Genomic DNA, 12529 nt, shown 5'->3' with positions numbered 1-12529 from the left:
AGCCAGCACACTCTGGACAGAGTCTTTAGTTTGACAGCATGGAGGTAGACCCCGTACGTGCAGGCCCCAAAACAACTGGCCTTTGCGCCTGTTTATAAACATAAGGGACATGATTAATACCACTGTAAAATACATTTTGAGTGATGATTGACACAGCAAAGTCTTGCCCTGTCTGGCAATATAGTCATACAAAGCGATGGTTAAGTGAAGTATTCACACTTAGATCTAAGGACAGTTGGAGAGTTCAGAAATGTTATGTCATATATTTCATGTGTCCTAAAGACGATAGCTATAAAAGCAGTTTCGCGAAATTGGTCGGCATTTGAACTTTTGTTCTTAGTACCCATAAATTTCAGTGCTAGCTTAATGTATAAGAGAGACTTGCCATTATAGATTCATTACCAATACATTTACTGTATCTTATCGGGAGTGTTCAGATGTAGCATATATTGTGTTACATTTATCATACACTTATTAAGGAAAGTGCAGATTCGTGTACATTTTTAAAAATATTAAACATTGTTGATGCAACAAAAGGACGTCAGCGTGCAGTATGCCAGAACCAATCCTCATTTTCCACGGTACTATTTCTGTCTTATCTCTCGTGATAAAGGTCGAGGTCGTGATAACCTATATGCAAATGTTACAAACTGTTACAAAGTTACACAATGGACAACCGCGGCATGAAGATGATATATTCATGTATTTTGATCACACTGTTTCTACGATATTCTTCTCAAGGTAATTTTATTTTCCAGTCATTAAGACTCATGAAGGTCTACCCGGGGTAGAACAGGCCTTCAGCAGCCCATGCTTGCCATAAAAGGCGACCAAGCTTGTAAGGGGCGACTAACGGGATCGGGTGGTCAGGCTCGCTGACTTGGTTGACGCATGTCATCGGTTCCCAATTGCGCACATCGATGCTCATGTTGTTGATCACTGGATTGTCTGGTCCAGACTCGATTATTTACAGACCGCTACCATATAGCTGGAACATTGTTGAGTGCGGCGTAAAACTAAACTCACTCACTCAGCAAAATATTACTTCTCATGCAGACTAATTGGGTAGATCGATGCTCATGATATTGGTACATGTTCACCCAATCAAAAAACAAAGCTGCAGTGATATTTGTTCTTCATTTTCAAGTATAAAATGAGAGTGTAGCGGTTGAGAGATAACACTGGTTCAAAGAGAGGTATATCAGAACGAATTACTCTCGCGTGAAGCATAAAACTTACAAATGCCATCGGGATATTCGGTAGTCATTCTTTAGCTGGCTCTCACTTGACTTTTGAACTTGAATCGACGCTGCAGACTCTGTCAGATCATAAGTTTGCTGACGGCAAATTCGCGCTATAACGAGGCAAGTTGCGCAAATCTGAACTTGTGAATATTCAGGTCATGCCTTGTTTAAGATAAGGGTGTCTTTAATGAGACTGTCAGTTTTTGACAAGTGCGTGTGTGATAATTGAGACGACAACGGACTTCTATAAGCGTCAGAAAACCTATAAGACAATGATGCACAGGCAAACTGCAGCGCAAATGGGTTGCGCAGCATAGAGAACATGCGAGCGAAGTGGGAACCCCATGTTGAACAATTACTTATTCTATATTACTAATTTTTTTATTAAACATTTTAAGTGCAACTCCTGGTATGTCAGATCGTTCTTCTCCTCCATTCCCCCTTCCAGCTTCCGGTTCAAGGAAGTGAAGGGACAGGTGGTTATTATTCTATATGGAATACTTACAGTTACCTCCACTGCTTCATTCGCCCATTACGCCAGAAGTGATTTTTATGCAGGATAAATGTTACGAAAATTCTAACAATAGAGACGACAGATAAGACAAATGAACTCCAACAGGTTCACGATAAAATTGGGCAATAAGGTATTTCTTTTAATTTCTGCTTATTCTTGTTCTGTCACTCCGTTAACCGAAGCTGGCACGGGTAATGGAGGCGAAGACCAATCTGAATACCACGAGTGGCGCTTAAAATGTTGAATAAAACGTATTTCACGTGAGGAATTATTAAACATGGGGTAGGAAACCTGTGAGCACAACCAAGTGAGGAAATGGCGATATTTTATTTTGACATGACAAACACGTTTGGAACCGAAGCGAGGGAAGTACGTTGCCAACCTTTGCTCGCTTCGCTTGCATATAAGAAGACTTGTCATATTCTCTATGCTGCGCAACCCCACTGTTTGACTGTGGCAGATGTCACCTTGAACTTTGAACTTTGAGCTTTGAAGTTACATGTTCTTCGTGCTAAGACCAAATGAATAACACTTACTCTAATACTGACAAAACCGAATATCATTTGATGCTGAAATGTCCCATTTGGCCGTGACATTTTGTCATGTTTAACAATGGTTACTGTAATAATCTAAAGAGACGTGTGTGAACGTCGGACAACACACAAGTTGCACGTCCCTTTATACTTCGAACTGCTCTCCCTGTCAGCTAATATTACTTACATACTAATGTTGACAAAGTGGACAAGCTCCGTTTTGTAAGCCACCAATATGACTGCTAAACATGTTCCTTTTCTTCGCTCTGTTTTGTGTGTTGTGAATGTTTCAGGAATTTCATCATCATTCATCTCGGTATTTCTAAAAGGATCACGAGTGGCGTTAGGGAGGGGATGGAAGGGGGTGGGGCATTGCTCGGAAATAAGCTGGAAATGGGAAACACACGTTAAATAAGAACGTACCTCCATATATTCGAGCAAAACATCACTACGACGGTCAAACTCAAAATCGCGTTGCGTCGTCTGCTTGAACGAGGGTGCACAAACCACAGCGCCCTCTACGAGAAGTAGCGTCCCTTGAATAAAATTTCCGCGATACGGCCCAGAGTTGTAACAAACTCCTTCGCATTTTGCCAGAAAATAACAAATAATATAAAATTGCAAAATCAAAGGAAATGAAATATACTCAAATGAAATAAAATTACAATAATACAAACAATTAACAATCAACAAACGTCAGTTACAATGTATTCAGCAAGGACGTAAGTATGTAACACATTACTTGCGATAATGTATGCTTTCTATTTGCAGTAAATGCCACATTCAGCAATATTCCAGCTATGTCATAATATGTTCGTACAGTGGTAACATTGAATGGTCCTGTAAATCACCGTTGCTTCAATGTTTAAGGCATTTTCTGTGTCATACGTTAATGCTTCGGTTTATGCTAGCTTTGACACACAAAATATGTATAAAGGAAAAATATGTAGGAACTTGGCTCATATCTCGAGGAAACCATGTCTGATTGCATGTATATATGACAAGTTCGCCAAGCCATCAGTCACGTTCAGTCCCTGCACAGACACGCAGAGAATCCCTGCCCAAAGTTGAGTGGTATATTAGCAACAACGTGACGAGCCTGGGTGATTATACACCACCTATATCAAACCATGTCTTGGACGCTCGAAGGTCGGAACTGGTCCCCAGCAGCCTATCATCGGTTTGTTGTAACAGGCGACTTACGAGATTTTTACATGTGATCATATACAACTTACAGACATGGATGCTCATTATATCAATCATTAATTCACTGAAAGTGTCGGATCCAGGCTCCATTATTCAGCGACATCATATATGAATGCAATTTTGCTAAGTGAGGCGTTGACAAATAAACCAACAAAAATAGTGAGTGAGTTAATATTTTTCACATCGGCAATATTTCAGCCATATCGTGACGAGAACATTTTGATACTGAAATGAAATATGTATACATTATAAACACCTGTCGTCAAAGGACAGTAAAACAACTAGAATACCACAGTTACAATTAAAACTAGTGTCGAGAGTTAAAACAAATACCACTATTTGGACAGTACAATATAAAATACGGACAGTAGATCGCCAACAACTGAAGGTAGATCACCATACTAGGGACCATGGGGACTTACATTACTTTTGCTACCTTCATGGACCCTAGCTGGATTTACACCATCCCCTCAGCCGTTGGTGATTGTAGGAAAATGTAGCCGAAATTTAAAATGACAAAAATACTACGTTTAAAAAATTGGTCAGTTTAGATTTCACTTTGAAAGTTTTGGGACTTACGTGTCCTCTCAGGGGGACAATAATTTTACGCTACTTTAACCCCCTTTGAGGGTACAGCCACTAACAATCGCAGTTGACAATTCTTACCACATTGGTTAAAATATCAGTTTTCTATTTACAAAAGATTTTATTCAAAATTTATGTAATAATTCTCTTTCCTTTAAAAATTCAATGATTAAATGATAATTAACATCAAAAAGACCCCTCATTGTTTTGACATTAATATATGAATGCAATTTTGCTAAGTGCGGCGTTGACAAACAAAGAAAAACAAAAAAACAAAACAAAAACAAACACATGCTTGACATAACAGGCAAGTAACGAGATACTTCTTGTTATCATGGCAAACAAACAAACAAACAAACACATGCTTGACATAACCGGCAAGTAACGAGGTAATTCATGTCATCATGGCAAACAAACAAACAAACGAACGAACAAAGACATGCTTGACATAAGCAGCAAGTAACGAGATAACTCTTGTCATCATGGCAAACAAACAAACAAACAAACACACACACAAACACACAAACACACAAACAAACACATGCTTGACATAACCGGCAACTAACGAGACACTTCTTGTCAAACAAACAAACAAACAATGCACACATAACAATCAACACGCTTTCATTCTGCAGTCTATGTCGGATGCTACAAAGATCTGTCGAATCACCGTGTTTTTCCTCATGCGAAACCGTCTTCCACTGACATGAACGTTGAGATGTGCATTAAGGCTTGCTCTGGAAATCGATATGCTGGCGTTGAGGTGAGTGAAGTAACATGCACCATCATGGTGGAAGATATATTTCATCATTATTAAAGAAATAGTATCTAACATTATTTATGTGGTATTGTGAAAACACTAATAAGATTCCACGGTATTTAGACAAAGAGTGAATACAAACCATTTTTGTCTTTGAAGATTTCATATAGCTATCCATATCTTTGGTTCTACACCAATGTATGAATGGACATTTCTTCTGCGAGAATGGCAACGAGTATTGGAGTGTAGCTTTGGTAGACAATGAAGCACTTTTGGTTCCACCAGGGATTCGAGGTAGAGTCTGAACATTGCTCCGAAAGAATTATCCCAGATATAATATACTATCCCAAAGAGAAAACGCATGGGCAATTTGTGTTTTAAAAATCTCTTAATGGCCGAGTTCAAACACTCGTCAAATATGTAACAAAAGTGTTGATAACACACAACTGCACAAGTAAAAAGTCGATTTTACGTGAACATGTTGATTTTGATGAGATTTCCTATAAGGATTAGAAAGGCATCGCCACAACGCAACAGAAATCCTAATTGTGCAGGAAAGAGCATTAACTGTTTGGCAATAAAAATCCAGATTACTTTCAGAAGTTGGGATTAATTTTGAAGGACTTTGAAGGTGAAATCACTATGTCACGTCTTGACTCTTCGACACAGAACATCGCCATTGAATGCATGCTGGAGATTACCAATCTTCTGTTGCCAGGCGTCTGAATGTTAATCTGATCAAGATATGGCTTGCAGCTCGTTGCAACCAAACGGGTATAGCAAACGACCGTCCCCGTACAGGCAGACCTCGAGTTAACACAGCAGCCCATTATCGGTACATCGGGTACTACAGTTCTGGTCAAACTGTACGAAACAAGTTGAAAGAATTTGATCTGAAAGCCAGGAAATCCGACGTTGGGGTCGTGCTACGTCGTCACCATTGAGCTCAGCGTCTCTGGTATCTGAAAGTATCCACTTGGCTGTATAGACATTGCCCTCTTCTTAACTGGAGTAACATGCCATTCATTATTGTATATTTATGGGCGAGTTATATATGTTTGGAAATACACTTTGAAACAGATTTCTCGTCTATGCGTTTCTTTTATTTTTGGATAGTATGTATGTTCCATCGGGTCAGTTTGCAAAAGGGATTCTATAACGATGAATACAATGCTGTGTACTTCTACTAGAATGGTGACGAGTGTTGGTGTGGGGCATCAGTGGACGATGACACGAAGGTGACAGAGGACCACTGCAGGATGCAATGTTCAGGCGACCATGGTCAGATATGCGGCGACGCATGGTATATATCGGTGTATACAACAGGTACAGTTTATCTGGTTTATTTAAAGCCTCTTGAAATTATTTAGAAAATGAGATATTTTGAAAAGATGGCACCTGGTTTATATTGGTGTATTGAAAAGGTACAATCAAGCCGTTTTATTTATTGGCTCTTGAAAGTATTTAGAAGACGTGTTTGAAAATTACGCCTGGTGTATATCGGTGTATACAATAGGTACAGTTTTTCTGATTTAGTCTAATACTTGTGAAAGTATGTAGAGAAAAAAAATCACATTCATCTAAGAAGATGATACCATAGCAATATTTCCCAGATTTTAATGAAATTTGTTTCATAAGCATTGTTATATTAACTAATATGCACATACGCCATATTGTTTTCCTATTTGTAGGAGGTTAGTTCTTGATGGGGACGGTAGTCTAGCCGTGTCATCTTTAAAGTAGTTAAAGCATTTTCTCGTCATACAGTATACCCTGATTCTTGGATTATTAAGTATTATTGTTAAACACCTTCATGTCAGCTTCACAAACGCTTCAGTAGGATCACCATTAACATAGAATAAAGAAAGAAACTGTCATTTAATCTTCCGATTTCTCCAACGCTTAAAAAAAAAATCAGCATTAATATAGAAAAAAGAAAGAAACTGTCATTTAATCTTCCGATTTCTCCAACGTGTTAGCAGGATCAGCAATAATACAATTCAACTTACCCGTGAAGGTCCCGCGGTAGAATAGGCCTTCAGCAACCCATGCTTGCTATAAAAGGCGACTATGCTTGTCGTAAGAGGCGACTAACGGGATCGGGTGGTCAGACTCGCTGACATGGTTGACTCATGTCATCGGTTCCCAACTGCGCCGATCGATGCTCATGTTGTTGATCACTGGATTGTCTGGTCCTCACTATATTATTTCCAGACTATATTATTTATATAGGTGGAATATTGCTGAGTGCGGCGTAAAACTAAACTCACTCACTACAGTTCAACTGTCATTTCATCTTCCGATTTCTCAAACGCTTTAGTAAGATTAGCATTAATATAGTAAAAGCCCTCACAGTTCAGATGTCATTTCATCCCTCCGTCTTTTTCAAACGCTTTAGTAGGATCAGCATTAATACAGAAAAAAAAACCCTCATAGTTCAAATGTCATTTCAGCTTCCGATTTCTCCAACGCTGTAACAAAAGGCTACATTTCCTCTGCCAGTGGGCTTGATAAGGTGTCGGGTCTGGCAGCAAGCAGGGCACATCCTGGTTACCTCTATGCCATCAATGACAATGCGGGGGCAGACAAGATCTACATGGTTCATGATGACACAGCTAAAGTAGCAGGTACTTCCAATGAGTTGTGTGTTCACATGCCCCTCTCTGTTACCTCTTCCGATTTCCTTGTGTGTATGCAGCTCCAAGCTTTGAAAACACACTAGACAGACACCGTCTTACTAGCGTTCATGAAAGGTAATTTACTGTGAGCTTCTTATTGTATTTCTTAACCAAATGATCTCAATTCCTGGGCTGCAAATAGAAAATATGCAAGAAAAAGATGACGGAGAAGACAGCCAATAGAAGAAGAGCACATACCGCTCCTCGGTCCGTTTCATCGTTTCCAGATACTTGCCACTACCGTGAGTTCGCGGAAAGAAGAGAGTTAAAGATAAGAAAACAGACTATTGACGAAGACAGGCTATAGGATTAGAAGAAGTGGACAATGACAAGGACAAGAAGGCAGGTTATAGAGGAAGACGAGCTGTGGAAGAACACAGGCTAAGAGAGACAAAAATAGAGGACAGAGACGAAGAAGGCAGGGTATAGAAAAAGAAGACAGGTTTTGGTAGACGATAAGCTATGGGAGAAGAACACAGGCTACAGAAGAAGATGGACTGTAGAAAAGTACAGACAGTACAGGAGAAGAGGCAAAGTAAAAGAATGCTGGCTATAGAAGAAGAAATAGAGAAGAGGAAGAAGGAACCATCGTAAACATAGGCTATTAAAGAAATAGAAAGAAAAGCAGCAGCAGCAGCAGCAGCAGCAACAACAACAACAACAACAACAACAACAACAACAACAACAACAACAACAACAACAACAACAAAAATCCAACAAAAAATAATCAGTTTATTGTGTTGAGGCTCTGACAAAATGACAAAAGGGTAAAATTTCATTTTGATAAAGGCCTTCTTTCTTTGTAATCCAGGTGTGCTTACTGTTCAGCACAGTCATGAGTTCGACTGGGAGGACATTGCTGTTGGTGACTGTCCACGTGGTTCTGGCCCATGTATCTTCGTGGCAGATACAGGATCCCAACATCACAACCAAGCCACTGTGTATGCTATCATGGAGCCTTCAGCAACACACACTCAGAATGTTCAAGTCGAAGCTACCTATGATTACAAGTACGTGTTTGTTGCATTACATTCCTGTGTATATTCCATATATATATCACAGATTACATTATACGTCATATGGAACATCTACGTGTTGACTGGTAATTGGTCACTATTGGAACTTGGTTTGTATTAAACTGAAAGGCAACGAAAAATAAACCTGAAGGATGCATGAAAAGCATTATGAAATTATTACTTCTTGATTTAACTTTGTATTCATCCAACGTTTGAATGAGATAAGTACATATAAATAATTCTCCAATCATTGCCTTTGATTTTAATCACAAACGTTAAGGAAACGTTGGATATATTCAAACAGACTAACAACGGCAAAGCTCATTAGGTCGAATACCATGGGTTGCTGAAGGTCCATTCTACTACAGATCTTTACGTGTCTATTCGTTGTGAGCGTAGAATACTGTAGTTTGTTGGTAGAATAGAATGAGGTATGGCTGACGGAGGTTTTGGTTGTGTTGTAGGTGGAGTGAGGGTTCGTCAGAAGCAATGGTGGTAGATTCGTCAGGAGACGTGTACATGTTCTCAGAAAAGAGTGGCAAACCTGCTCACATGGCTAAACTTCCCTCACAGAACTGGAACAATGGGAAAATCAATACCATTTACTCAACGTTGACTCTCCCATTCACTTCGTCCAATTCAGGTCCACTTGCAGCCGACATCTCACCAAGTGGCACGGATCTGTTGATAAAGACACTGAATCACATCTATTACTGGAGCATGCCTGACAAATCTGTCACTAATGCCCTGCAACATTCTGGTATTGGTGTCCCTAGTGTGAATGAACATCGTGGAGAGTCTGTAGCCTGGAAATGGAATGGTAATGGTTATTACACAGTCGCTCAGGATTCCCACCAGGCGCTTCACTTTTTCCAGCGCAACGTGCCCACTCCACCTACTCAAGCAAGTCACGCCACACCAAAGCCAACTCATCACACAACGACAACTAAGCCAACATCTCCTCACTCCGTGACTCCGTTTCCAGATACTGGTTACTATAATGAGTTGGTGGAGATTGGTCACGTCGATTCCTCAAAGGGTCTGCAGATGACATCAGGTCTGGCAGCCAGTCGCAAGCATCCGGGGTACCTGTATGCCATAAATGACAACAGCCACTCAACCAGCATATACATTGTGGACGAATGGAGAGCGTCAGTGGTTGCTACACTGCATGTGATGTCTGCATCAGCGTCGGATTGGGAGGACATTGCAGTAGGTCCTTGTCCGGGGTATGAGACATGCATATATATCGCAGACACTGGGTCTGGTGGTCACCCAGCCAAGAATACCGTGTACAAGATCAAGGAACCCAAACACATAAAGACACAGAATGTTCATCTTGAAACATCTTTGCATTTCACGTGAGTATTAAAACGTCTGTACAAAGAGAAAAAGGTTGTTTCCCTGGATTTTATTAGTATGCATTACCAATGAATATCGCATAGGTCTCAATGAACCAACTCCTTCAGACTGCAATGGTAACCACTGGCATCACTTGTCTCTATGTTCATATCAGTTGTTCCAAGGTGAAGGATTTCACGAAAGTAGTGGCACGAAATGATTATATTATTATAATATATATATCAGGTGTACTCATTGTTGATTTCAGTTGGAGTGAAGGATCATCTGAGCACAAACACTTCATAGACTATCAATAAGTGTGACCATCGTTTGTTCCAGTTGGAGTGAAGGATCGTCAGAGGCTCTGATGGTAGACAAAAATGGTGATGTCTACATTTTGTCTGAAGCAACAGGATCAGGAAGCAAACTGGCCAAACTGCCCAGCAATGGATGGGGCCAGAGCCATCCAGTGGCCTTATCCCATCTACTGACCTTGCCTCTTCATACAAGCACGCTGGGTCCCGTTGCTGCTGACATCTCACCAAATGGGCAAGACATGCTGATCAAGACAGTGAACCACATGTATCATTGGCACATGTCTGACGGGGATGTGGAGAAGGCTCTTCAGCATCCAGGGGAGCAGGTGGCATATCACACTGAGGATCGAGGAGAAGCTGTTGCTTGGAACACTGATGGGAACGGGTACTTCACGTTTGGGCAAACAGGAAATGATATCCTGTACCTTTTCCGCCATCGAGCTGATCCAGTTTGCAATTGGTGCCACTGAAATATCTGGACCTCTCACAAGTCACTACTGACATGGAAATGAAATCTCACAATAAAATATTTGTCCAGATCCTTTTCTAACTATTATTTATTCTCAGCACTGGAGAACACTGATGTCTACCCCAGTGATATTGAGGGAATGTCACCAAAAGCAGCGAAACATTATTCTCAAAAAGCACTTTCAAAATTAGAAAGGTTCTGTGAATGTGCTGAACGTGATCGTGGATTTCGGTAAACACTTGCTTGAAATTATGTAAACGAATGCATTATTATTCAGCAATATACAAAAATGCATGGTTCCCAAACATGATTCAGCACTGTAAAATATTATTTGCATTGATACAAGTATATATCAGATAAATTGGGTATATCAAATAAGCCCACAATGCATACACCACTCCAAACTGAGACCCTATCGTGGATTTTGTCTAGTAAACAATAATTTGCTGAATTGTTTAATGTACCTGTTACCTGACTTTACTTACCTAAAATGAAAATAGAAACTTGGAGTCAGTAAGCCCAGCCAATGTCATATTACGTCATACATTTGCTATAGATCTTCCTTGAGTAAAGCCTTTTTCATCCGCATTAATAATAATTAATATTGTCGTCTTAATTGTGTTGGATATAACTGCTGAGTCTAATCTGTAGGAGGTATTTACTAGTGAGATTGGTCTCCAGTTATTTAGCAATTTTTACTTTTTCCAGACACATAATAAGACCATGTTTTTGTGATACAGACATAGACTCATTTTCGCAAGCATGAATTTAGGAGTTTATAAGAACTTTGTTTAAAACATTCCAAAGACACTTTAGAAGTCCACTGGAAAAGCCATTTGGGCCATGAATTTTATTATATTTCATTTTCTTTAAAGGTGTTTCTCTGTATGTAATTCTTCCCTCTAATGATACGACAGCTTCTAGTGACATTTTAGGTATTTAATTTTCAATGAAAACTTCTAATTTTCTTTGCGTACAGTCTTCACCTGAAGTTTTTCGTAAAATGTTCTAGTCTCTTCTAGCAGTTCTTTGTAAGCTTTTAGCACTGTGCCGTCCTGTTCTTTCAATTCCATTACTGACACATTTTATAAAAATCTGCTTTTAAATTGTAAGAAGTGCTTTGATTGTTTTTCCCTGTGTTTGATCCACTTTGTCTAAGAACCTGTGTATAAACCTCTTGAGTTTTGTTTGGTAATTTCTTATAGGTCATGTTCAACTGATTTGTTTCATTTAGTATGTCATTCTTCATTTTCAGCTGGTTCTATATCTAGGCCGATTTCTCTTAAAAACATTTCAAAAGCCTTTTCTCTGTGAAAAAGTCATTTTCTGTTTTGTAGATGACTAGTATATGGTCATACCTCTAACTTAGAACAGTATCATCTTCCACAGTAGTTGATCATTTAGGGGATATCTCTTTTTTACAGTTTATGCTACCTTGTCAACCTCATTGTTGTAGGGTATTCTTTATTGCAGTTTTTGCTTTTCCCACCTTTTTGTCATCGTGAGATAATGAAACTTCCAGAATACTTTTCCTCTTATCACCTATAGATATTGATAGTGAAACTACTGACTGATCTGAATTAATGCTTGGGGATATACTGGTTTATGTAACCGCCTGCATACGGTTATGTGGTACAAGGAAATATCTAAGCTCATCGTTTAAGTGGGGTTATTGTGAAACGTTTTTAACACGGGATTGATTCCCTCCAAGGGTCTTTTATGTCTAATACATTTATAAAATGTAATAGCTCTTGTCTGGATTTTGGGTTATTTCTATGTTTGCAATTATCGATGTCTAAGTCACTATCTAGTACCATGTTCCAATATCCTCAAATTATACATTTATCATTTTCTTGTATTTGTAGC

The 12529-nt window shown here is 39.4% G+C and overlaps 1 protein-coding gene across 1 annotated transcript; it reads left to right on the top strand.

Annotated features, from left to right (window-relative positions):
• Nucleotides 1-604: 604 nt before the first annotated feature.
• Nucleotides 605-10739, top strand: LOC137259218 (uncharacterized). The gene is made up of 7 exons (XM_067796827.1): nucleotides 605-741; nucleotides 4718-4845; nucleotides 6033-6168; nucleotides 7296-7469; nucleotides 8332-8530; nucleotides 9001-9897; nucleotides 10217-10739. Exons 1-7 carry the CDS (start codon nucleotides 669-671, stop codon nucleotides 10662-10664), a joined length of 2055 nt encoding a protein of 684 aa, XP_067652928.1. The 5' UTR covers nucleotides 605-668; the 3' UTR covers nucleotides 10665-10739.
• The last annotated feature ends 1790 nt before the right edge of the window (nucleotides 10740-12529 follow it).

The sequence above is a fragment of the Haliotis asinina genome, chromosome 13, assembly GCF_037392515.1.
Source record: "Haliotis asinina isolate JCU_RB_2024 chromosome 13, JCU_Hal_asi_v2, whole genome shotgun sequence".
NCBI classification, from domain to species: domain Eukaryota; kingdom Metazoa; phylum Mollusca; class Gastropoda; order Lepetellida; family Haliotidae; genus Haliotis; species Haliotis asinina.
The sequence above is the reverse complement of the archived record's forward strand: the minus strand, read 5'-3'. Positions and strand labels throughout refer to the sequence as shown.